The sequence below is a fragment of the Triturus cristatus genome, chromosome 3_1 (genome assembly GCF_964204655.1).
Source record: "Triturus cristatus chromosome 3_1, aTriCri1.1, whole genome shotgun sequence".
Taxonomy (NCBI): domain Eukaryota; kingdom Metazoa; phylum Chordata; class Amphibia; order Caudata; family Salamandridae; genus Triturus; species Triturus cristatus.
Genome location: NC_140583.1, coordinates 356,808,762 through 356,832,846, shown reverse-complemented (window position 1 = coordinate 356,832,846; position 24,085 = coordinate 356,808,762). Strand labels below are relative to the sequence as shown.

Below are 24,085 nucleotides of genomic sequence, written 5' to 3'. Positions count from 1 at the left end.
GCTTACTTGAATAAACTGCTCATTTACACAATAAATGAGGAAAGTGCCCAGGAATTTGCAAAACTAGACCTGCCGCCTTGAAATGACAGGATGTGGTGCTGCCAGTGATAGGTCAAAACTTCATCCCCACCCCCGTTCCAGAGAGGTCCTTCATCCATAGTGACAGATGTAGTTCCAAATTTCCTGCTAGCCTGACAACCTTCATAAAGCTGTACCTGCTCACACCATTCCACCTAGACCCCTAGCTACCTCTCACTCAAGGTACACCAGCCTGCAGTTCATGCACTCTGTCACTCTCTTCACCCACTCCAAAAAACTCATTATCTCTATCCCTTTTACCACAAAAATATTGACTACTGATAAATGGCTCACCCATTACACCAACTAAGCTCTTCCCCATCTGATATATCCTGACTACAGCATCAGGCAGCTATGCAGTGACACATTAAAGGGCACCAACAGACGTCATCCAGAAAAGCTCCAGTGCAATGCCACCACCCCTCAACTGGTTCATGACTCCATCAGCTTCCTCCAGCCATAGGTCCCATTCCTTCCTCACCAGTTCTTCTCCTGCTGTATTGTCAACCCTCTAAATAGCTGAACACTGACTCCTGATGCAATCCTCATGACTGGGCTCAATCAGTGAACTTTACCCATCTCCAGAGAGCTTCTCGATATTTCAGAAGCTCATTTCTTCGGTTTCCTCACCTCTTCCTGTATCCATGGCCAAGGACCCTCTCACGAATTATGTAAACTATCCTGCTTGATTCCCAACCCATGACTAGTACCAGACCTCCTCCTGTGAACATCCCACTTATACCACAATATTCAAAAATGCTCCCCTTTTCTTTCAGCCCAAGGGAAGCTCTTCGCCTAAGAATTAAAGTTCTTCCTATATAGTAATCTCCCACATCTATCTGCCTTTACAAATGCTCATCCTTGCAGCCAATGCAATTCTAGCTCTCATTTCTGCATCCTCCAAGCAGAATAGCCCTCCTCTTCCCAGTTTGTTTCTGCCAATCCTGTGGATTACATGAACCTTATGCCACCCGAAAATGCTTGGTGCAAGATCTCCATTGACACAGACAAGATCTTGCTCGAATTAAACCATTGCAATCTGGAGTTCAAGCCAAAGCTGGTCTAGGGAATTAACTTTGTCTTGGATTAACTCCTCGCAATAGGCAATGGAAACTCCAATGCAATGTGGGTTCTGTTAAACCTCTTGTCAGCATTCAACACTGTCTCATCACTTTCATCATTCCCCTGAATATGGTCTGGCGGCACTGTTTGAGCATCCCATGGGATATCTTTACTACTTACTGAGCAGCTGCTCACACCAGACTCCACTCTAACTGTTCAATTCCCCTCCCATTTTATATACATTGTCTCAGTCCTTTGCGCTCAGCTTCTTAAATTTCTTAATGCTTCTCATGTTATTCGGTTTGTGAAGTGCTCGAATACCCTAGGGTATCTTAGCGCTGCTTTGAGCAAAAGAACCAGATGAAAGTATGCAGAGTTGAGCTAAAGCATAAAAAGCCATGTTTTCAAGGCCTTTCTGAACTGCAAGAAATTTTCAGAACATCTAAGGTCAAGCGGAAGAGAGATCCACAATTTGCAGGTACCCACGACAAAACATTTGCTGCCACAGAAAGATTTCCTAAATTTGGGGACCATCCTGTTTAAAGTTAGTCAACGAAGAACTCTAGGAGGAATATGCCAGCAAAATGTTTTAATAAAGAGTGGGATGGATGAAAGGAAGGATTTTCTTAGTGATCTTTAAAAGATAAACCAAGTAGGCGATTTGATTTACCTGATTAGCAAAAGTGAGTTTTCCATCAAAAATAACACCAAAGTATTTTACCTTGTCCACTGGTGTCGGTAGGGGGCCAAGCTCTTGTGGCCACCAGTCAGAAGACCCAAGGCTGGTGTTATTGCCGAAGCAAAGAATCTAGTTTTTTCTGAAAGTGAGTCGAAGGTAGTTCTCAATCATCCGATTGTTTATGCTTATCATACAGGACTAGAATCGTAACGCAGTGTGCGAAGGGTTGCCTGATATAAAGACTATTTATTTATTTGAAGAGTTTTATATAGCACTGGCTAGACCCGGATGTATCAGAGTGCTTTACATAAGTTACATCAGTTACCATAGCATAAAATGAAAAACATATACAAGTTGCCTGGAGCATGAGGGAGGGTGGTGGGGTGAGGGTTCGAGACAGGGTGTAGAGGGAAAAAAACAAGGTCAGGTAGGGCTGGGTAGGGGAGTCAGCCACAAGGATAATGGAGGGAGGAGGCGGGGGAGAGAAAGGAAACACCGCGGAAAGACTAGGTAAAACAATGTCCAATGTCCGGCTGGGTAGGTGACGGCTAAGGAGGTGAAACTAAAGTCAATCTCCTCTATAGCTGTCAAAACAGCTCCACCGGGCATCGGCCATGTTGCTCGGGCACCGCGGTCAGTAGAACACATAAGGTTTCCGCTGGGGGGCATCATTCTAGTTCCATCAGCCGCACCAGTCCCGGTGTTATTGGGAAACGCCGCCCGCCTCAACCTCCAGCTTTCCGGTACTCCTCTCTCCTCAGCTGGTGGAAGGTTCTCCACTTTCCTTCAGGATGCCCATTACTGGTTCAGGTGCAGCAATGTGCCACCACTGACACGAGAGCATACACCGCAGCTGTGTTGATATTCGATATAGTATAGATCTAGTTCTGTCCCAAGAGGCCCGCTCAATACAGTGTGGAGATTGGGGTGCTGTCATCCCTCGTAGGTGCCTGCAATGCATGAACTCCCTTGACCGCTATTATAGGGTTAGTGTTCCTCCTGGCTTAGACCCTCAGGCTAGCGCAAATAACTCTTCCAAGGGGCCCCGCAGAACAGTTCATTGTCCTGCCGCTGTTCCCCTCTTACGATCCGGCGCGCAGCACTCATCTAGCCGGGTGGCCTGGGGCTGCCATTTTAGGGTCTGGCACAATTGAGTGAATCCTGGTGGTCATTCCCGCCTGGCCCAGACCCTCAGGCCAACGCAACAATCTCCTCTGCGATAGCCACTGCACCGCTCCTTGCCCTGCTGCTGCCGCACCCCTCCTTCACACTGGCGCGCAGCACTTATCTGTTTGGGTGTCCTGGGGCCAGACAGACGCTCACTGTTGCCTGCTGGCTCCGTTCGCCGCTCACTCCCTGATCCTCGCTGCACGCCGTTAAGTCTGGTGAGTCAGTCTCCGTGGAGGGAGACTCCGCGTCACCTGGGATCCAGCACTTTCCCTCTGTGTGCCTCTGGGCTAGCGTACTTTTGCCTGTTTGCTCTCTGTTACACTGCAATGAGGTGGCCCGCCCCTGCCATCTTATGTGGCGCCACGGTCTCCTCGCCGAGCTCGGATCCTTCGGCTGGCATTGGTGTCCGACTTTGTCGCCACTTCTCTCCTCTCTCCGTCAATCTTCCGTTCCCTGCCTCTAAGTTGAATTTTTGCCGCTAATTATCTCAAAAACAGGCGCTGTGGCGGCAGAGCCGTTGTGGATCACGCCCACCCGGCCACTATAATTTGTGTCATCTGCATATCATAAAACAGAAAAAACTAAGGATTTTATACGTTTAGCTAGAGGACTGACATACAAATTGAATAAAGTAGGACTGAGAGAGGCCCCCTGTGGTATCCCACAAGGTAGAGTTAAAGCATTTGAGGTAACGGGATCTAAAATAGCCGGTTGTTCCTTATGAGAAAGAAAAGAAGCAAGGAGTGCAAGGGCTGAATCCCTAACGCCCAGCTCAAGTAGGCGAGCAATGACAATGTTGTGATTGACTGTGTTGAATGCCGCTGAGAGATATAATAAAATAAGGACGACTCTGTCAATAATAGTTCTTCGTTTTTCAGTTGACGCTATCAGGGCTGTTTCAGTGCGATGTTGATTACAGAAACCGAATTGAGAGGAATCTAGCAAGTTTTTCTCATTAATAAAAGTGGATAGTTGTAAGTTCAAAGCTTTATCAATGATTTTTGCTAGGCGAAGAAGCCGGGATATGGGATGATAGTTGTTGGGGTCTAAAGATGAGACCGTACTTTTTTTTTTTTTTATTAAAGGAAGAATAGAGGCTTTTTTCCAAACATTAGGAAAATCCTGGTCTGGATAACCTCATTGAAGATCGGTGTCAGCTCTGTAGTAATGATCTCTGCAACTTAGTGAAGGATTTTAGGAGGGCAACGATCTGGAGAACCTGATTTGGAACTGGATGATAGATTAAAAACTTGATCTGAGCGGAGGGGGGAGAAGTTGGAAAGAGACCGTTGGCCTTCAGTTAAGATATCTTGATGGGGGTTATTTGTATGTTGCAAGGTGCTGGCAGAAAAAGCTGAGAAGACATTTAATACTTTGGATTGAAAAGTGGAGGCCAGTAAATCACAAAAGAATTGGCTCACATGTGCAATATGACTGTGATTAGGATTAGACAGAGCTTTTGCTGTTTTAAATAATTCCTTCGACTAATTTTTTGCTGTTTCAAGTTTGAGTAGTAGGAAGATTTCTCCCTAAAAAACATTGTTTTGTAGTTTAGAGGGACTTTTTTATAGACAACTTTGTCTTCTTTATTGTAATGAAGTCTCCTTGTATATTCCAATTTGCGTCAGTTTTTGTGTGTTTTAAGTTTCGGACTGTAGCAAGGTTCAGATGGGGTTTTCCTGCAGTTGGAGGGGGGAATGGCAGGAAGTAAGTGATTGGTGGCATCAGTTAGCCAAGTTTGATAGTTGGTGGCTACAATATTTGGATCTTTAGAAAAAGATGGAATAGAAACTAGCAGGATGTTTCTAAAAGTAGCGAAATCTAGTTTGTGCCAAGGTCTTTTCATTGTAGTAAAAGGAGAAGAGACCGATGTTTCATAGCATATCCAAGAGTGATGTCAAATAGTAAGGCAAAATGATCGGTCCAGGTTAATGGTAGAGTCTTGCGAAAGGAGAGGGGGGAATCATCAGTAAAAATTCCTTCCAACGTATGCCCTGCTGCATGAGAGGAGCGGTTGACAATCTGCGTGAGGCCATAGCTTAAAAGAAGTCTTTAAGAAGATTTGAATCATTATTTGATGGGTTCTCCAAATGATAATTGAAATCGTCCAAAAATGCAAAGTTACTGGCATTGGATCTAGTTTCTGGGTAAGAACAGATGTACTGAATGAAATGAGCTCTAGTAGCTGGCAGACTATAAAGAAGAATCCCATTAAAAGTATTGTTAGCATTCAGATTTAATGTAAAAACAAGGGCTTCGCACTCCTTTTTCTGGGGTAGCGGCGTGCAAGGGGTGGCACAGATATGTTTATGGATAATTGCAATACTGCCTCCTCTATGGATTGGACAGTCATGCCTGATGATAGAAAAATCAGGAGGGATTGCCGTAACGAGATCCGGGCCCAATGACGGGTTAGCCCGGTGTCTGTTATGAAAGCTAGATCAATTTGCTGATCCTTAATGAACTCTTTTGGGTCCAGTTCGTTTTTTACTAGTGATCTCTAGTTGATAAGCTTACATTTAACCGACCAAAGTGGAACTGGTCTGTGCGGCTGATGCTTTTGCAGGGATTTTATTTTAGTATTGCTAAGGGAAATATTACAAGATGGACAGATCTTAGTGGTACAAGAGTCTGAAGGCTAAAGGATGGTGCAAGTAGGAGACTTACCATATCTTTAGAAGGAGAGCAGATCCTTTCTAGAATTAGTCAAAGTGTCCGAGGGACAGAGGTACATAGAGCAGAACGAGCAGGGAGGTTAGTGCTAGTTGCGTTCCTGCCACGGATGGTCTCAGACAGGCTTGCCTTTGGCGCACCCACTGCGCAGATGTGCTGTGTCCTTGATTATGAGCTGCTGCATCAACAGAAGGTGTGTCAGGGGGAGTGTCAATACAGCGCAACTGCGCCAAATTCCTAAAAAAGTTGTAATGGTAACTAAAATTTCCAACCGGGGTCCAGCCGCTCCGTGTTTACAGCATGCTCCCCTGCTGGTAGGCAACCACTGGATACGAAAATCGAATTCAAATAAAAGGGGAACGGTTAAAACATAAACAGAATAAAACACTCACAAAGTGAGAGACCGATTTTTCCAAACCAGCGCTACAAAGCGCTGGGAGCCAGGCACCTCCCGAATACAAGGAAAATAGCAGCTGTGTCCAGTGCAAGCAGTGTTACATTTTGCCACGGCCATGTAATTTCTCAGAAACATAGGCATCTCCTTCCACTCATCTATCCACTGACACTCAGTACCTCCTAAAGGTCACTTGAATCTCAAAAGCTCCTAGGCAGTATTCATTCTCACAAGCCCAGATGTTCATCTCGCCCACCATCAAAGGCACTCCATCGCATTCATGCCTTTAACCAAGTACACGGAATCCATCTGGACAACTTTGTGTCTCAACATTTTTGCAGATTTACTCACAAATTCTTACTCTGACTTAAATTACATTGGCAGAATGCACATCATAATTTGGCAGGTTCTATCATCCGTAATACGTCAGGGCTCATAATTTTTGGGCAAAGGCCAAAACCAAAGCATTTGCAGAATATGGATTTGGAATTATTGCCTAGTAATTTTTACACACATTTGGTAAATAATATCTTGCCTGTTAGCACTCAACTGAATCCCAGGTTGATAGAAAAAAATTGCAATCCTGCTTTGCCCATGTGTACTTTAGCTTACCACAGTAACAATTTGTTTGTTCTTCTGGGCTGCCCATTAAAGTGATTCTCTAAGATTTCACCAATTGAAAAGCAGGCTTGTATGGTGTCCATGGTAATGTTTGTTAAATACGTGGATGGTGAAATGATCGACACAGACGGAATGTGGTGGAAGTGTCGCAATGCTAGTAGAGAAAGTTGGTATGTTATGTCAGGTAATACATTGACTAGGTACTGAATATTTGTATGCTTCTGAAAATCTTTCCAGAATTAAGAAATTGAGGAAGAGGATGAGGTCTTGAATGAGTGTGAAATATGTTAGACAATGTTATAGACCAGAGAAGGAGAATTAGTTTGAGTGTTCTTTGTAGTGTAGCCACAACATATGTGTTCCTTGATAAATGTGATAAGCACATACGGGATTACATTATGCTGTTTTGCAAGAGTGGGAATGTTAGTAAAGAAATCTAATTAAAGGATGATTGGAATCTGAATAATGTATTGGATATAGCTGAGAGGATTGAACATACCGTGACGTGTATGGAAGAGCAATAAATCTAGCATCGGTTCAAGTGACCATGGAGACGAGAAAAAGAAGCATGGAAGTATCATAGAATACTGAGGGGAAAAGAGAAAATCAGTAGAAAATCAAAAATTGTATTTCATTGCGCAAGTCCACTTCACTTTATGAAGAATATAGATTACCTAGGATAATGAGTGAAATGCAAAGTATAGTAACAAAAAGAACATCGAGGAGTGTTGCAGGAGTACTGAGAGAGTCAGTGCGCGAATGCTGTCATAGCGTTATGTTGTAGGTGAGATTGTGGGTGACACTATGTAGATAAGTGGAAATGAGAAATTATATACATGGTTATAAGTCATGTTGTAAAACACCTACAGCCTCCAATGGGGTTATTGAGCATTGATAGTGAAGAGGTTCCTCTATTAATACATTTGGAGGTGACATTCACAGTGATATTGAAGGAAATATTTAGTAAGGTGTGTGGTTGAAATAGTGTGAAGCAAGAGAAGTTGGGTAGCAATTCAGGTAGTAATGCTCATGAGCCTTTTCGGTCATTAGTAAGGTTTTGAGCTAGAATGCAATCTAAACTTGTGAGACTAAGTGTATGGTGTGAGTGACCTAGTCAGTAAGTTTTATATTAGTATGCATTTACCAAAGAGATCTGTGCATGGTGAATCGTCCAAATAGCAATGCATATTTTATTTAAGAGAAACAGAAGGATGTCTTTGGGGAAGGTGAAATGGTTGTGCAGGTGAAACGCTGAATTTGAAGATGCTTCCTGTGTGTTCATCGCTTTATTCAACAGCTAAAGTGTAGAGCAACGATAGGCTGGTGGAGTATGAAATCTGGAGCAATCCTGTAAATTTGAGAGAAATTGGGACAGAAGATTTAGATAGGCTTTTTGAGAAAGCACTAATCCAACTACAGAGTGGTTTTCGATAAATGGTCGGCTGAGATTACATTGTACACTGACCTTCACAATTTCAACGGGTTTCATTTGCCTCCTGTGAATGACCTGGTCTCTGTCATTGGTAATACATAATTTGTTTGCACATTGGACTTGGAACTGGTGTATTACCAGGCCAGATCGCATCCTTCCTTTAATAGATTATATGTATTTATAACATCTGAAGGTGTTGGACAATTGTGTGAAGTTGAGGTTTACGTTCATGTAGGGTAACTTCCAAGAGAAGTGCCAATGTCTTATTAGAACACGTTACAGTTAGGAACTGTTTGATGTGCTGTCCTTGTGTCTGAATGCGGGGTGTGGTTTCCTAATCATGTTGCTAAGCATGAAATTAGCTAGGGTGATATTGGGGTGAAATGAAATGGAACAACTTGGTCGGGTGAGTGAGAAAGTAACGAGAAAATGTGAAATAGACCTTGCAGTTTCAAAGACTGTAATGCTCTATATGCGATTTTGAGACTAATTTTTACTCCTGACCTTGGGTCTTATGTACTCTTTAATGTTGTTGTTTGTTAATTTCATGAAACTGAAGATGCGCAGTGGGTTTTGGTGATATGTTAGAGGAATGGAAGACGGAGTGTTGGGCACACGTGGAATGTTGAGTGTCTTGGGATGCTAGGTGAGACTGTTGGTGTCTTGCTTCATGAAGAAGAAAGAACCCAATGTTCTTGAGGGAATCTTTATTTGTGCTCATTTAAAGATTAAATGGCTATATGGAGAGTGAACCATTTATTTCAACCGATGTTAGCATTTCTTTCCTCCTAATCAGTGTTCTTTAACACACAGCTTGCTGCCATTCCCAGGTCTCTAAAATTGCATGGTTATTTTACATCTGGGCAGATAAACCTAGAAATTGCTTTTGCGGGTAGTGTGTCTGCTTGAATACATTTGATTGAAGACTTTCAGAATTCAAACATTGTTTCATTTTTCAGGAGTGAAAAGTCTGTGAAGAGCAGTTGTCCTATGGAAACTGTTGTTGCTATTTTCTTTCTATTATCTTGTTCTAAACCCAGTGTTTTCAGGGGTACTCGTATTGTACTATGCTTTTCCGAACTCTATTTGTGCAGGTCAAAGACATGTAGTTTTTCTGTATTTTGATCCAATGCACATGGTAGTTGGCATTTGCTTGAAACTGATTTATTTCTTTGAACCTGAATTCAAAGCATGCCTTGTGTTGCACTGCTGTATGTAAGTGCATGTTTACATTTTGTTTTACAGAGGAACCTCAGCAGGGTGGCACATGAACAACAGCAGTTAATGGAAAGACTAAAGGAGGAAGCAACCCAGAAGGAACAATTAAAGAGAATGAAAAATGAAATGGAAAATGAACGATGGCAGCTGGACAAAACCATTGAAAAATTACAAAAGGAGGTAGGTGTGAATTGGATCCGGGCTTGAAGTAAGATAACAGCGCATACAGAAGGCCTGTTCGATGTGTGTGTTTTGGATATGAGGTTTTAAAGTAATGCCATTTTTTAATTTTCATCTAACTCGGAGTAATTGAAATGTCACTCGTTTCCTCCGCTACAAAGCTCTGTTGGCTCAATACCTTTTCAGACGCAAGTGCTGTATCGCCTGCTAGTTGATTTGAATGTCTATTAAGACATTGCATTGAAAGCATGGTGCAGTCCACACAGAAATGAAAGGAAAATAATTTTAGATTTCTGCTAAGTTTTTGTGGTCCCTGAAAATAATCGGTGCATTCTGCTGCCCAAGTTGTTGCCCTTACACATTTTACCCTTCCCTCCTCTAATACCGATTTAATGTTTTAAGTAGACAGAAAGGGGTACTAAATCATTAAGTAAAGAGTCCCAAAGTTGCTCATTCTGTGGTGCTCCATTACTCCTCTTTCCCCTCCTCACCCCATGAGAACTGCCACTTGCCTGTAGAGAGACAAAAAAGATCTTAATATTCCTGCTTTGAATGTGACCTTAAAATGACTGCTCCTTGTTCTGGGTGGCGTTTTCCTTGACTGTGTGTGGAGGGCCTTAAGTAAGGAGATATACACCACTTTCTTTGCATGGCAACCTTCTTATAGTTCTACATAGGTGCTTGCTGTGTCCTGCTCTCCCTGTTTCTGGAAGAGTGTTGACAGGGCAGTGAATAACCCCAGTTCCGCCCCCACTTAAAATATAGAGAAGTTATAACCAGTAGGTTCAAAGGTGTCTCCTTTTCTATTCTGTTTTGCGTGTGCTACAACTTTGTTGTAGAAAGGCCTTCTAAAGTGTTTGAACCTCTATCCCCCATACCTACAATAGGAATGGCCTGCTTCTGGAAGTGAAGCCCCATCAGTATGGACACGCTCGAACCCATCATAGTCTCTATTAGTTGAGGCTCCAAACCCGATCACTGTGACAAAGCTACTACTCTGTTCTCACAATCATCCGATGTGTCAATGCTACACTCCTCTCACTGTACATACATGTCTGTTCACACCTTAGGCTCATGCTGTGATGTATGTGATCTGAGGCGCGCTCCTAATTCTGACTTAACACCACTGGGTGGGAAAACAAGTGACTTCGCCTTTCTCTGCGGGTGAGGCTATGTCGACCTGAGCCCTTGTATCTTCCCTAGTTAATTATGTCAGTGGATGGGAACCTGGGACCAGTAGAATAGCATGCATAATATTTCTTTCTTTGTTATTTTTTACTGTGCCCCCGCTTCCTCTGCAAACATAGCTTCAAACTATACTTTCATGATAGGCAGTCACATCATAATGTCATAAATCTGTGTCATTTTCGTTAATAAAACACCGCCCACACCTCATATGAGTGTAAAGCCTTGGATTCTTTCATTAGCAGGCAAGTCATAACTCTAGACCATAGGGGGTTAAATACTCTGCTTCACCTGCTTCAAAATCTTTGATTTCTAGTTAAAATGCTTGTCATGTGCAAACCTCCCATTCATTTCTCTTTTCACTTCTTTATTGTCTGCTCTTGGAACCCGATTTAGGCGTAAATCTAAATATCACCAGACACATGTCAGTGCAGTCTGGATTAAACAAACAATAACTGCCATTAAAACCTTGTGAGAGTCCCTGGCTCAGTCTTACAAGGGAATCATTTCTGTGACGAAACCAGTCCCCTTGATTGTAAGTCATTGATCTGTTTGAGTAATCAGTACCGATCCTACACTCTCCAGCTGCTTGGACGAGCATTCGCTGGATTATTCACTAAAGCATCCCATGCAGACCAGTCACTCTTCAGTATCTCTCAGTCCCACCAGAGCATCTTCTGTTCTATCGCAGAAAGTGTCTGTGCTCGCCCGGGCGCTAGTTACCACCGGCCTCTCCTCTCGGCCTACAGCTGTAAAACTGAGGAACAGAGATTGGGTGACCAAAGACGGGTTATCGTTTTAGGAAGTTGCACTTATTTCAGGTTAAGCCAGAGTCTTCCTGTATAAAGGCATCTACGGGATCACTGGCCGGCCTAGCGCCCCTGGCATCATATACTACCCTCTTGTTGGCACGTCTTGAACCTGCTATGTTTGCTCTGCTCCAGCCCTTCACTCCTGACTTTCCACTTCTTATCAAAGAATTCTGCTTCTCCTTAACGAGAAGTTTGGGGCTCCTTAACAGCAGCCCCAAACTTCTCGTCATGACCTCACAGGAGGCTTCATGTCTGCCAGGACCTTGAGTTTTCTGCACAGCAGAGCACATGACTGTATCTTATGCTACCGAGCCCTTTGTCAGCCGGGAGGTTGTTTTCTATCTTTCAAAGCATGAATCCGTCTTCTCACTTTCTGGCAGGGTTCCTCCTTTCACCCCTCTATATGTCGAGACGTGTGCTGTCTGCAGACTTGGCCACTCATGCTATTTAAAGGTATAACTGGTCTTCGCCTCGACCCTGGGAGAGCCCTAGAAACGTCTTCACTTAAGGATACATATATTTCCACGATCAAAGAAAGCGTTTGGGTTCCCAGCAGAACACTGTACAGTTGACTAGCGCATGACTGGTAGACCACAATTAATTAGTAAAATATTTACTAGCCTCAGTTACACTTTCACTAGGACTAACTGAAATGCCATCAATGTCCTACATTATTTATACTCTTATTATGGTGAAAGTCCATTTTATGAAACACTGGACTTCACAGTCCAGCCTTGTGCGAGGAGAGGTGGCCAAACATTTATTGATTAAATAAGAAAACAAATATCTGCCATTGAACAAGAGATGAGTGTAATCCTGCTTCTTCCATTCTAACTATATGGACCATGTTGGATTCCTTCCCCACTTAACAGGCTGTCTCTAGTTTTCTTTGCAACAGGTGTGCTCAGTTATCCCTGTGTAAACATAGCGGTTCACAGTACTTGTGTGAGGCCTAGTACCAAGGCCTACCTGGTGCACTCATGGGGACACTGACAAAGTATATAGTGGATATTCAAGCGGAAATAACTCTAAAATTAGGAGTAAAATGCAGGCGTGCTCACGTCAGACTCTAGTTTGTCATTGTGGCCTGGGTTTCTTTCACCAGACTCCTTCATTGGACAGCCCTCTCTCCACTCATTTAACTGGAACCTTTGAAATGTCGGGTGTATTCTGCTTTTGTGCAGGGCGACGGTGTTTTAACTTGAGGGCGATAGAAACCTGCGCCCCCTCCAGGCGCCTGCAGCGGCGCTGTGAAAAGATTGAGAAACTCCTTTAAGACGATTAAAAGTCTCGGGCACTTAGTGCGTTATCAATACGTTATTATAATGCTGTTGCAGTTGTTTGAATAGTTCCCTCGTCTAGACCCTGCTATCTTGAGTTGCTGCCCGTGCCCTTCGTTCAGCTGAAGCTCACGAGCGAGTCCTAGATAAAAGTTTTCTTTTCGCGCATTGCTTTGCAAGTATCCGCTTTGTGCTCAGTCGGTGGCATATCGTGAACTTCACAGCAAATGCTTCAGTCGAACAACTTCAAGATGACGGTGAATTACTACCCTGCGGCTCTGCCCAATCCAGATGAAACCCTCTACCTGCGACCGCGGTGTAACACATGGAGTGCGATCTACCCCTCCCCCGCGCCTGTCACTTCTCCGCTTAAAGAGAGCTAGCAAGGATGTCACACCTGATGGAGAACAGAAAGTCCTCACTGGTCACCTCTACCATTCCGCTGATGCCCCCCTCCCCCCGCCTGCTCTCGGACACTGAGGTCAGATGAAAGGCATCTGCACTTTCCTGCCCCTCAATTCTTAGCTTTTTTCGTTTCTTCTTCTGAGTGCTATACAGAAGGAACTATTGAATTCCCAAACAAAAATATGCCGGCAATGAGAGTATTTTATGTGAAGGGACCACTAATGCCAAACCGCTCCGCATCATCTGCGCCCCATTTCTACTTTTGCATGGTGTTGAAAAATGAGGCACTTTACATTTTTAGATCATGGAAGGGAATTCATACGGCATTTTAAAGGTGCGCAGCTAGGGAGAGTGGGTGTTTTATTTATAATATTTCCATGTACACACATGTAGCATTTGCGATCAGTTATACATTCCAAGGAATAGAATATGCCCAAGTGTACATATTGAGAATATTGCAGGGTGCCGTGCAGTTCATAACTTAATAACGGAACTCAGCCTGCAGCTTAATGAGTCAATATGATTTTGTGGTACATGCCAAATTCCTATTACGTAGGCAGACTAAATCTGGAGCTCACCTTTTATTTTTTAGTTCGATTAGTCTAGAAATATGAGATCAAGGCTTTCTACAAACCACACACCATATTTTTGGATATCAGATTATGTGCATTAGGTGCAGAAATTGAAGGTAGTTCAATGACAAGTATTTGTAACAAGTGTTACTTGCCATGTGTAGTTGTAGATATACAATGCTCGGCATACACCAGCAGTCTAGTTTTGGGCTCAGACGTGTACAACTTGTTTTTCTTCAAAGAAGTCTTTCGAGTCACTAGCTGTAGACTCCTGCTGTAACCAGCAATGAGCACGAGCACTGGCTTCATTGTTGGATATTTTTTTTTTCCATCATATGGTTCAGACATGTTACAGTTCAAGCTCTTAGTTGATGCTACTCGGTGTTAATCGTCCAACTATTTCAGTGTATCCTCTCCCATTGGCACGGAAAATATTTCCAGTGTTTTGGTTTCTCCTGGTCTTTGTGTGTGCCAGGTTTTGATGACTGGGATTCTCTTGACACCACTCGGGGTGCTGGCCCCTGTTTGGGCCTTGAATGCTGCAGCAACAAATGATGGCCTGAATGCTGAATAAATCAGACATTCACACCTAGTCAAGAGATCTGGGTTAAATCCATCGTTCTTTTGCTCACTATGCCACTGCAGTTTGGACCCAGCCATATGCAAATCAGTCTTGACCCTGCTCCTCATGAGAACAGTGCAACCTGAACTGCCAAGCCGAGTCCTCCCTCGACTGCTCCAGTGCCACTACAGGTGAACTTGGACCGACCACCACCAGGTCTGCAACCTCTGTCTCTGCAGTGTTTCTGGCTTGCTTCGCCTGCCACTCCAAGAAGACCTAGCAGTAATGACGTGATGGGAGACTTACTTGATGCAGAATGGAGCACCAAATAAGAGGATACCCCCAAAATGTTCGGATTATGGGACGTTGAGGAGGAGTAAAAGGCCAGAACGTCTGGCACACAGCCTATGCAATTCAGTCCCGAAGCCTGCTCCCAGTTTGAGTCGGAAACACAGGAGCGGCAGGATCCAGGAGAGCAGCAGCAGCCTTCAGCAGCAAGTACAGCGCCTCACACTGTAGTTGCCCAATGACACCATGCAAACTCCCCGCATGGCCCCTGCTTCGAGCCCACAGACCCATCAACAGGTCTCCAGTCCACCACTGCTTGCAGGCCATGGTCTTGTAGTAAACAAGAGCAACCCAATAAACCCTTGAGAGCTTGGGTAAATATTAACCAAATAATAGAAGTCTGACAAGGGGATCATTTAAACCCTCACTCATGAAAAATAAATATATTGGAATAACAATATTTATATAGAGATATAGAGCTACACTGAATTTGAGCTTACCAGAGTTCACTAAACACAGTCCCGTGGCTCTGTTCCAGAGTAACATTTATATTGTAACGGAGCCGTGTTCCATGGATATTTCCTAGGGCAGCACCTTCTGGGAATTGACAACGATTTCACAGGCCTGCTAAGCAGGATGCGACAACAAGTCCATGAGTGGTAACTACATTCTCAAGTCCTACTCCCGTTCTTCTGTCATTGGGAGTTGGGAACGGGGTTCTGACGTTGACCTCTGTGCAGCTGTCCAAAAGGGCAAAACTTTGTCGCCTGTGGATGAACTGGTCACGGATATTTGCCTACACTTTTCCGCAGAAAACTTCGGCAAACATCTTTCATACTCCTCTCACCTTAGTGGCTTCTATGTGGGCCAGACAACCCTGGTTCATGACTCTTTAGACTTAGCAGCGGTTCCCCACGAAAAACATCTCAACAGACCAGATCTTCTCACTCAGAATCAAGGTGCCACAAGCATTGGAATACCAAGCAACTCAGTCTAGTGATTTGGCTCCTGAGGTCTAAGAATTTGTTTGCCTTACTATGCCTCCCGAATCGGTCTATCCTCGAACAGGCACGAAGACCCACCATGTCAAGTATGTCCTCCTCTATCACACAGATGGAACAAAGTTCTATCTCAAAACTCAACAACGTTTTGTCGAATTCTGTAAAACACACAAAGGACATGCCCTGTCCAAAGGAATATAATCAGATGGTTTATATTTCGAGGTTTGAAAGAGAAAATGAGGAATTAGAGGACCCAATATATGAACAGAGAATTTTAAAATGTTCATAATTATAAGCCACATATTCCTAGAAGACTGGAAAGTGAGGGAATATGGAGGGAGGTAAAATAGCTGTTAGTACAATGGCAGTTACTAGGATGTTCAAACTATTGGGTGATTTACGTTTATAGCTGTGTTGAATAATCGGTAGAAAGGTGTAAGCTAGCAGGTCGGTAGGTAGGGATCTCCAGTCTAAGGGGACAAATAGGCTGAAGTATACGGCTCATATCCGAAGGATGAACTGGCTGGTTTAGGTATAAGAAGATGGCTAATGGGGTGTCGCAAGTTGAGCACCAGGCAGGTGTATTTGATCAGTGTTTGTGAAACATGTCTAGGTGTCATGCCATAGATTAATTTGAATCCTAGAATTATACTGTTTGTGAAAGGTGTTGCATTTCGTATCTAGCCATCCAACTTGGTGTGATAAGGTGCAGTTGGTGGTATGCGTGGGAAGATTATGTAGGTTTCTTGTCATGCAGTTAATGGTCTTGTGCAGAGGGATGAGTGAGTAAAGCGGTATACGGAGTACGAGGATGTGACAGTAGTCAGTTCCACTAAAGACTAGGCTGCTGTTGATTGCTCTAGCCGGAACAGTGGTTTATGCAATTGTTAGAAAAATCGGCTGGGTTGACTAGCATCTCATAATTTGGCAGTTGACTGTCAGGGTGACCAAGTAATTTACGCTGTCACCCTGACGGAGTAAAACCCCATTCATAACGCTCTAAATCGACCAGCTTGTCTTTAAAATGGCTGTTAACACACCAATAGTCAGTAGGGGGCAAGCTGGAGCACAAAGAATTGCTTTTAATGAATGTGTTCTCCTTGCTGGGTGTACTGAAAAGATATGTGATGGACAAGTGGCATGATGCCCAGTCTTTTTTTTTTCTTCCAAAATGCATATGTGCATAATACTGCTTTGTGTTCAAGACTAACATCCGACGGCCTCATCAGAATATTCAGGTTGCATAATGATTAAGCACTTGGAGGCCAAAATCTCAAAGCACCCATGCATTTTGAGTATCCACACACCCAAAGGCATTTGAGTGCCAAGTTCTGGTATTATTTGTTATCAGTGAGCGAAGTGTGATAGAAAATTCAGGTTTAAGGGAACTATATATAATTATATATAATAACGCTACACTTTCAACATAGTGTTTCTGAGGGCCGATGAGGCACTAGCAGCATGGCCTCCCAGTGCAGGTAGATTCTGGACAGGGGCGTAATACAGTGACTGGGGCAATTATCCCAAAACCAATGAACATCTGTGAGATACAGAAAACTAAAGGGCCTCTCTTCACATTCTGCAGGGGACCCCATCATTTTGCATTACATCACTGATTCTGAGCTGAATTAGGGAACACAGGATTTGTCTTGTTTTCCTTTGGCCTTGAAGTTGTACTCCAAAGAAACAGATGGACATGGACGCTTATTTCCATAATCCCGTCCTGCCGGACCACAGGCGCAATCTACAGTTCACTGTGGGCCCGAGCACTTTCATTACACCGTGCTCCCCTTTGGCCTTACCAGTGCCCCTCGGGAGATGGCGGTGGTCGCAGCTCTTCTGCGCAAATCAGGGGTTCCAGTCTTTCCTTATCTCGACGACTGGCTGTTGAAATCTGGCTTGCCACAGACTCGCCTCCCACCTCCAGACTACGGCGGACCTCCTGCATTGACTGGGGTTCACTATAAACGTGCCGAAGTCACAGCCGACTCACTCTCAGATGCTCACTTTTACTGGAGCTGTTCTGGACACAGTGCAGTTTCGGACATATCCTCCTGAACAGCAAGTCTGGGATATTCGGGCTATGATACCGATATTTCAGCCTCTATCCCGGATTTCGGTGAGAATTACTTTGAGGATGTTTGGCCTCATGGCCCTGCTGGTGGATCATGCCAGATGGCATATGCGGGCTCTGCAGTGGGACCTGAAGTTCCAGTGGGCACAGCATCAGGGAAATCTTTCCAACTACGTCCAGATCTCGGACGGGACTGCGACGCAGCTGCATTGGTGGTTAACGAACCAGGATTGGGTCAGAGGCTTATCCTTCTCCCTTCCCCAACCAGATCTAATGGTGGTGACAGATGCATCACTCCTGGGGTGGGGCAGCCATCTGGGGGGAGCAGTGATCAGAGGCGTCTGGTCTCTGGCGGAGTCTGGCTCCAATCAATCTTCAGGAGCTCCGGACGATCAGACTGGCAATTAAGGCATTCCTTCCCTCTCTCAAAGGGAACGTGGTGCTGGTGTTCACAGACACCATCGCCATGTTGTACAGCAACAAAGAGGTTGGGGTAGGGTTGTTAACCTTTCTCAGGAGACTCTTCGCCTCAGCCATTGATGCTTGGTCAATCATCAATTGTGTCTCCATCCGGAGGTGGTTCAGCGGTGGAGAGTGCCTTGGTTAGATCTGTTCGCCTCCGAAGAGAACGTGCAATGTCAGCAGTATTGGGCGCTGGAGTTTCCAAGGCAGCACTTACTCAGCAATACTTTTCGTCGCGAATGGAACTGCAGCCTCTTGTACGCCTTTCAGCCTGTACCACTTCTGTCCTGAGTGCTCAAGAAGATCAAACGCAACTGGGCCCAAGCCATTCTTGTGGCTCCGGACTGGGCACGAAGAGTCTGCTTCCCAGAGGTCTGGAGCATGGCCATCGATCCTCCGATCAGACTGCCCCTTCGGGAGAATCTTCTGTCACAGCAGCGGGGGGGGCAGTTCTTCACCGAAACCTGTCCAGTCTCCACCTCCTTGCATGGAGATTGAGCAGCGACAGTTATCCGCTTTCGACCTTCCGCCCGAAGTCTGCGATGTTATTTTGGCAGCCAAGTATCCCGCCACGAAATCGGTATACGCCTGTAGATGGAACAAGTTTGTGGAATGGTGCACAGCAAAGGCTGTGGATCCCCTTCTTGCCCCTCTCTGAGGTTCTTTTGTACATCCTTTCTTTGGCTCAGGAGGGCTCTGCTCTGGGCACTCTTAAAGGCTATCTTAGAGCTATCTCTGCTTTTCTTTGGCTACCTGAATAGCCATTTTATTCAAATCGCCTATTGTTTGTAGGTTCTTTAAGGGCTTTACTCCTCTGTTTCTTCCGTCTCCTTTCATAATGCTGCAATGGGACTAAATTTGGTCTTAACATTTCTTATAGGCACTGCCTTTGAGCCTCTTCACAACTGTCCCCTCATTTACTCAAGACTGCCTTCTTTATTGCCATCACCTCTGCTCACAGAGTGAGTGAGCTGCAGGCTCTGTCTTCCAAGTCTCCGTTCTTGTCTGTACATCCGGATAAAGGGGTGCTTGGAACAAGGCCTTAGTTTCTTCCTAAATTGGTTACACCATTTCATGCGGGACAATCCATCACCTTGCCCACCTCTGCACTCTTCCAAGGAGGAGGAGAGACTACTGCCTGGACCCCAAACGTGCGCTGTCCTTCTATCCTGACCACACCAAAGACTTCCGGGTGGATGATCAACTCTTTGTTTGCTATGTGGGCACCAAGAAAGGCTGGGTAGTCCGTTGTATTAAGTTCTACTCTGCTTTATCGAAGAAGGATCTCTTGTGGTGTTGCATGCCCACTCAACTAGGGCTACAGTTGCAACCACTGTATTGCCACGCAGAGTCTCACTCCTTGATATCTGCCAGGCAGCAACATGGGCATCTCTGCACACATTTACCAGACACTATTGCCTGGACAGTCAAGTTCAGAGGGATGGATACTTTGCTCGTTCGGTCCTCCAGGACCTTCTCGTGTGAACTTGATCGCAGACCCTCCTCCGGGGATGGTATTGCTGGGATAGCTATTCAGAGGTAAGGAATCTACAACTAACTGGCTCTATCAGATGAACAAGTTACTTACCTTTGGTAACGATGTATTTGGTAGAGACATATGTTAGTTGTGGATTCCTTACCTCCCCGCTCTGCAAACTTATTGCTAGGGTTAGGGACTCCCCTGAAGGGCCCTAGTTGTGGCACACCAGTGGTCAGTATCTTTCATGGCTCTGCGCTTCTGGCATGGAAAGTCGTGTCAGAACTGTCGTCTGCGCACAGAGCCAGCGTCTATGCAGGCACCGCTATGTCATCCTGGCGACTACAGCTCAAATGAGGAACACAGTCGACCAACGCCACCTACCGACACACGGGGGTATTGCTGGAGAAAAATCTCCGGACCCAGACTGACACCTGGGGGAAATTCTAAGGTAAGGAATCTACAACTAACATATTTTTTCTTTTTTAAATGGCCATTTTCTTTATGGCTTTCCATCCAACCAGTCACACCATAGAAGCTCTGCCAACTACCAAGTAGGGTCCTGGGGTGTGGAAGGTGGAATAGTTTTTGTCAGTGTGTTACAAGATTAGTCTGAGCTCAAGTCTGTTCCAAAGCAAAGCAGCCTGTTCCCCAATAACTAAAGTGTACGTAGTTTGCACTCCCCAAAAGTAAACACACCCCATTGAGTGTTTTCGCTTGTACTCATTCTACAGTATTTGTAATCCTACCGTCCATCTCTCTGAATTTATAATGACATTCTAAACTAATACCTACAATTCTGACTTCTAAAAGTCCAGTAAAGATTTTTTAATGAAATGGCCTACGTTGCGTCTTGTAAACCTGCAGTTGTTGCTATCCTTTGGTTTATAAAGGAGTACATGCTTTGTGAATTTATTTACAAGAATTATAAGCTTTGTTACAAAGTTAGTTTGAAGGATTCCAGATAAAATATATCAAATATGTTCGTGCACACAAAATATTGTAGATGCCCTTCTTAAAACAGCCAATTGAACTGAAGGATGATGGTTTTTGATCCTTTCTGTGTCGTGCATCCTTTTAATCATTTGTGTCGTGCAATCCTCTCTGTAATTTTCCAAATAAACTCTATTTTTAACAATAGATTGCTGAAATTGTGGATTTTTCCCGAACATCCACTATGGAGCTCCAGAAGCATTTTGATGAATACAAGGAGAAAACTCGCCGAGAAGTTGCTGAAGTCCAAAGGCAACTTAAAGAGAAAACCCTAGAGGCAGAAAAATCTCGCCTGGCTGCTGTTAAAATACAAGATGAGGTAAGAGCGAAGTTCAGCTGCAGCTTTAATCTCTTACTTGGAAAGTGTTTCAAACAGGGTTACTCAGGGTTTTTGGGAGTGAATAAGTATGTAATTTGCTATGGTTGTGTAACCTCGATCAGGAGATACATGTTACCTGAACTGAGACGCTTTCTGAAAATATTTTGTGCTCAAACTTGGTATAAGGTGGGTTTCAAAGCAGTCTCAAAATGAATTTGCTCAGATTATTGGATTACATTCATAGCACAGTTCAGTGTTGGGAAATACCTTTTCTCCGTCAAATAATATGCATAAGTTAGTACAATAAAAGTGTGTATTTACTAAGGATGCAATTTATGAAAGTTGAGGTTCAAAGACTTAAAACTTTTTAATCATATCAAAATGTATCTATAAAGGTTGGCCTAGTTTATAAAATAACATGAGCAATTCCATATTTTATAATGTTGAAAGAATAGTATGCAGCCAATTTATCTTGCATGTTACAGTTTCCCTAGAAAGAGTGTGTGTGGCAATGGGATCACATTTCCATGCATGGAGAGTACTGCAAAGGGCAGGCTTTCTGTTTTTGAGTTTACAAAAACAACCATGAAGTCACTATCTCGTTTAATGGCGATAAATATCACATAATGGCGTTTATTCAAGCATTTCTATACTGATTCTACAATACCTGCACTTCAGGTTCAATGATCGGTCTCCAGCACAGTCGCGACAGTGCACTATTTCTGTCCAATTAGAGAAGCAAAGCCTACTCAATGACTGTTATTCAGGCTTCTCCTCTCGTTTTGGGTTTTAAGAGGTTTTTCAACAGTGTAAGAAAGGATCTATTCACTACAAGGTCTCAGGGGATGCATCTTGCTCAATATTCCTCAGCTCTGAGTCTCTGTTTGGATACTGTAGTTGATGGGAGCTTCTAAATTAATCTCCTAAAGGAGGCAATGTCCTTTGTCAATGTTTACCTGTCCCTACTGCCTCCCACATCTATACGACACACACACACTTCAGTCTACGGGTGGACATCATGGCCCTCCATCCAGTTGTATCTGCTTAAGCCACAAACGAATTTGAATGGAACACATACCTTGAAAACTGAGGTACTACTAAATATCATTTACAGAAGGCAACATCAATGAAGGCTGGGAGTTTCACCATCTAGATAACGCAATTTTCTTGAAAGCTTTCTATTCTCAGTTCTAGTAACTCTTACTATTAAGAGATGTGTTTCAGGTCCTTCCCAAATTGCAGGAGGATTCGGCCTGCTTTGGTGTCACTGGAAGGTTTTTCAGATATGTGAAGCATAAATGGAGTTCCTGGGTGTCTGCTTTTGAAGTTTTTGTTCTGTTTTAATATCCTAGCTTCTGGTGTGGTGCAGCTAACATGAGGTGGTTATCTTCTCAGCCAGTTATGCATGGGTGCGGGGTCATCGGAGGAGCCTCTACGGTTGGGGTGATGTGACTAAACATTTTTGCATGTTTAATAAGGTGAATTGCACCATGTAAGATGCTGTAACCAGTGTAGTGTTAAAAGACCATAAAGCAGAGTATAGAAGGAACATGGCTTTCCCTATAGTTCTGAAGTTGGTTTCTGAGAGGAAAGGTTTCACTTTCTTCACAAGAGAAAGCTGGTGCCATGCTGTCTTAGTTTTCTTGCTGCACTACACTTTCAGACAAATTTAAACAAATGAACTGACTTAAACAAATCCATTTTGTCCATTTTATGGTTGATTTTAATCAAAAATATTTTATGCAATTTTTCTTATTATTTTGCACGGTTGTATTTAGAATGATTCAGTGATATACACAAAAATCAGAGGAAACACATACAAAAATACATTTCAAATATTTACATTACATAAACACGTAAAATGTCCACACAACTAGCATACCTCAAGCAATCAGACAATAGACAACATTCAATTGGCAATTTACATTTATATACAAAAAGCAAAACATCAATGAATAACACTTGTACTGTTAGAAAAACCTATTTTAAAGAGTTTTTTTTATGTTGAAGGCGAAGACAAGTCAGAGATAGGTCTACGCGTTTCGAATCCCTTCACCGGGGATTCTCATCAGGACCAAAGCTTTCTGGGGAACAAAAACCTATACAGAACTGAATTAGACCATTGGCCCTTCCAGTGGGAGTTTATTTGAAAGAAGGTTGCTAATTTTCAATTCGGAGTCTTACCTACACTTTGCGGTGGCACACCCACGAGTTAAAATGGATGGTGGTTAGCCTTCGAAAGAACGCATCTAAAAGCGGCAGAATAGAGAAAACAGTGTTTTAGAGTAGGAAAAAAGGCAGAAAGAACAGCCTACGTCTACCCTAATGGCTGATGGCTAATGTGACGGCTGATTCGTGGGACAAACTTACAGGTAGTTGTCTGAGGTCTCTCATATAAACGTCCGTGGTTCCTCACTCAGCCTGGGCGACAATGGCTTGTACTGTCTTGGGGCAGTCGAGAGCAGCGAGTCGGTGTTTATTCGGCCGAAAACTGCATCAAAAGCAGAAACGTATTCAGTGGGCAATTGTATTCCGAAATGTTGAATCGGAAACTCGAACGCACGCTCACAGCCTCCTGCGAGGACGAAATACCTTTTTATTCTTTTTCTTTGGAAGCGCCCTTGGATCCCAGCTACACCGTGCACGAGGACCGGTGTTTGAGCGCTGCAACAATCGCCATTTTGTAGTTCTTGGACGATAACGAATCACAAGTCAGTGCTTCAGGGGGTTATGGGACTTGTAGTTCGGCCGCAATTTTTTCTTATGCCAATGAGGAAAAACATATTGCCACACTTTTTGGAGGGCAGATGGTGGAAGTGAATTCAAGCGAAGACAAGTGGATGTTCCGGTCTTTTCATTGTGCGGTAGCGTTTTACCTAATTATTCGTAATTATAGCACAGTGAATGGCGTTCTGATCCAGCAGACAAGGGTTATATCAATTAATACAGATGCGGCCGTGTATGGAACGTAGCTGTACTGCTAATGGATAGTGTCGGTCCATCGGGCGTGTTCGAGACAAGAACCTAGTTGGTGACGGCCAAACCTGGCTGACTGGAGAGACAGGTCGCCGATGGTATTGTTACAGATTAAAAATCTCGGATAGCTCATTCAGACCAGCCACTGATGTATTAAACTTGATGATGAGCA

The 24,085-nt window shown here is 43.8% G+C and overlaps 1 protein-coding gene across 2 annotated transcripts in view; it reads left to right on the top strand.

Moving 5' to 3' along the window:
• The window catches only part of CGNL1 (cingulin like 1), a 413,622-nt gene that overhangs the window by 243,955 nt on the left and 145,582 nt on the right, over positions 1-24,085 (top strand). For both annotated transcript variants that reach the window (XM_085644099.1, XM_085644098.1), the window contains exons 11-12: positions 9,355-9,507; positions 20,767-20,937. In XM_085644099.1, the coding sequence (XP_085500225.1) occupies positions 9,355-9,507; positions 20,767-20,937 (324 nt within the window). The remainder of the gene's footprint in view (positions 1-9,354; positions 9,508-20,766; positions 20,938-24,085) is intronic.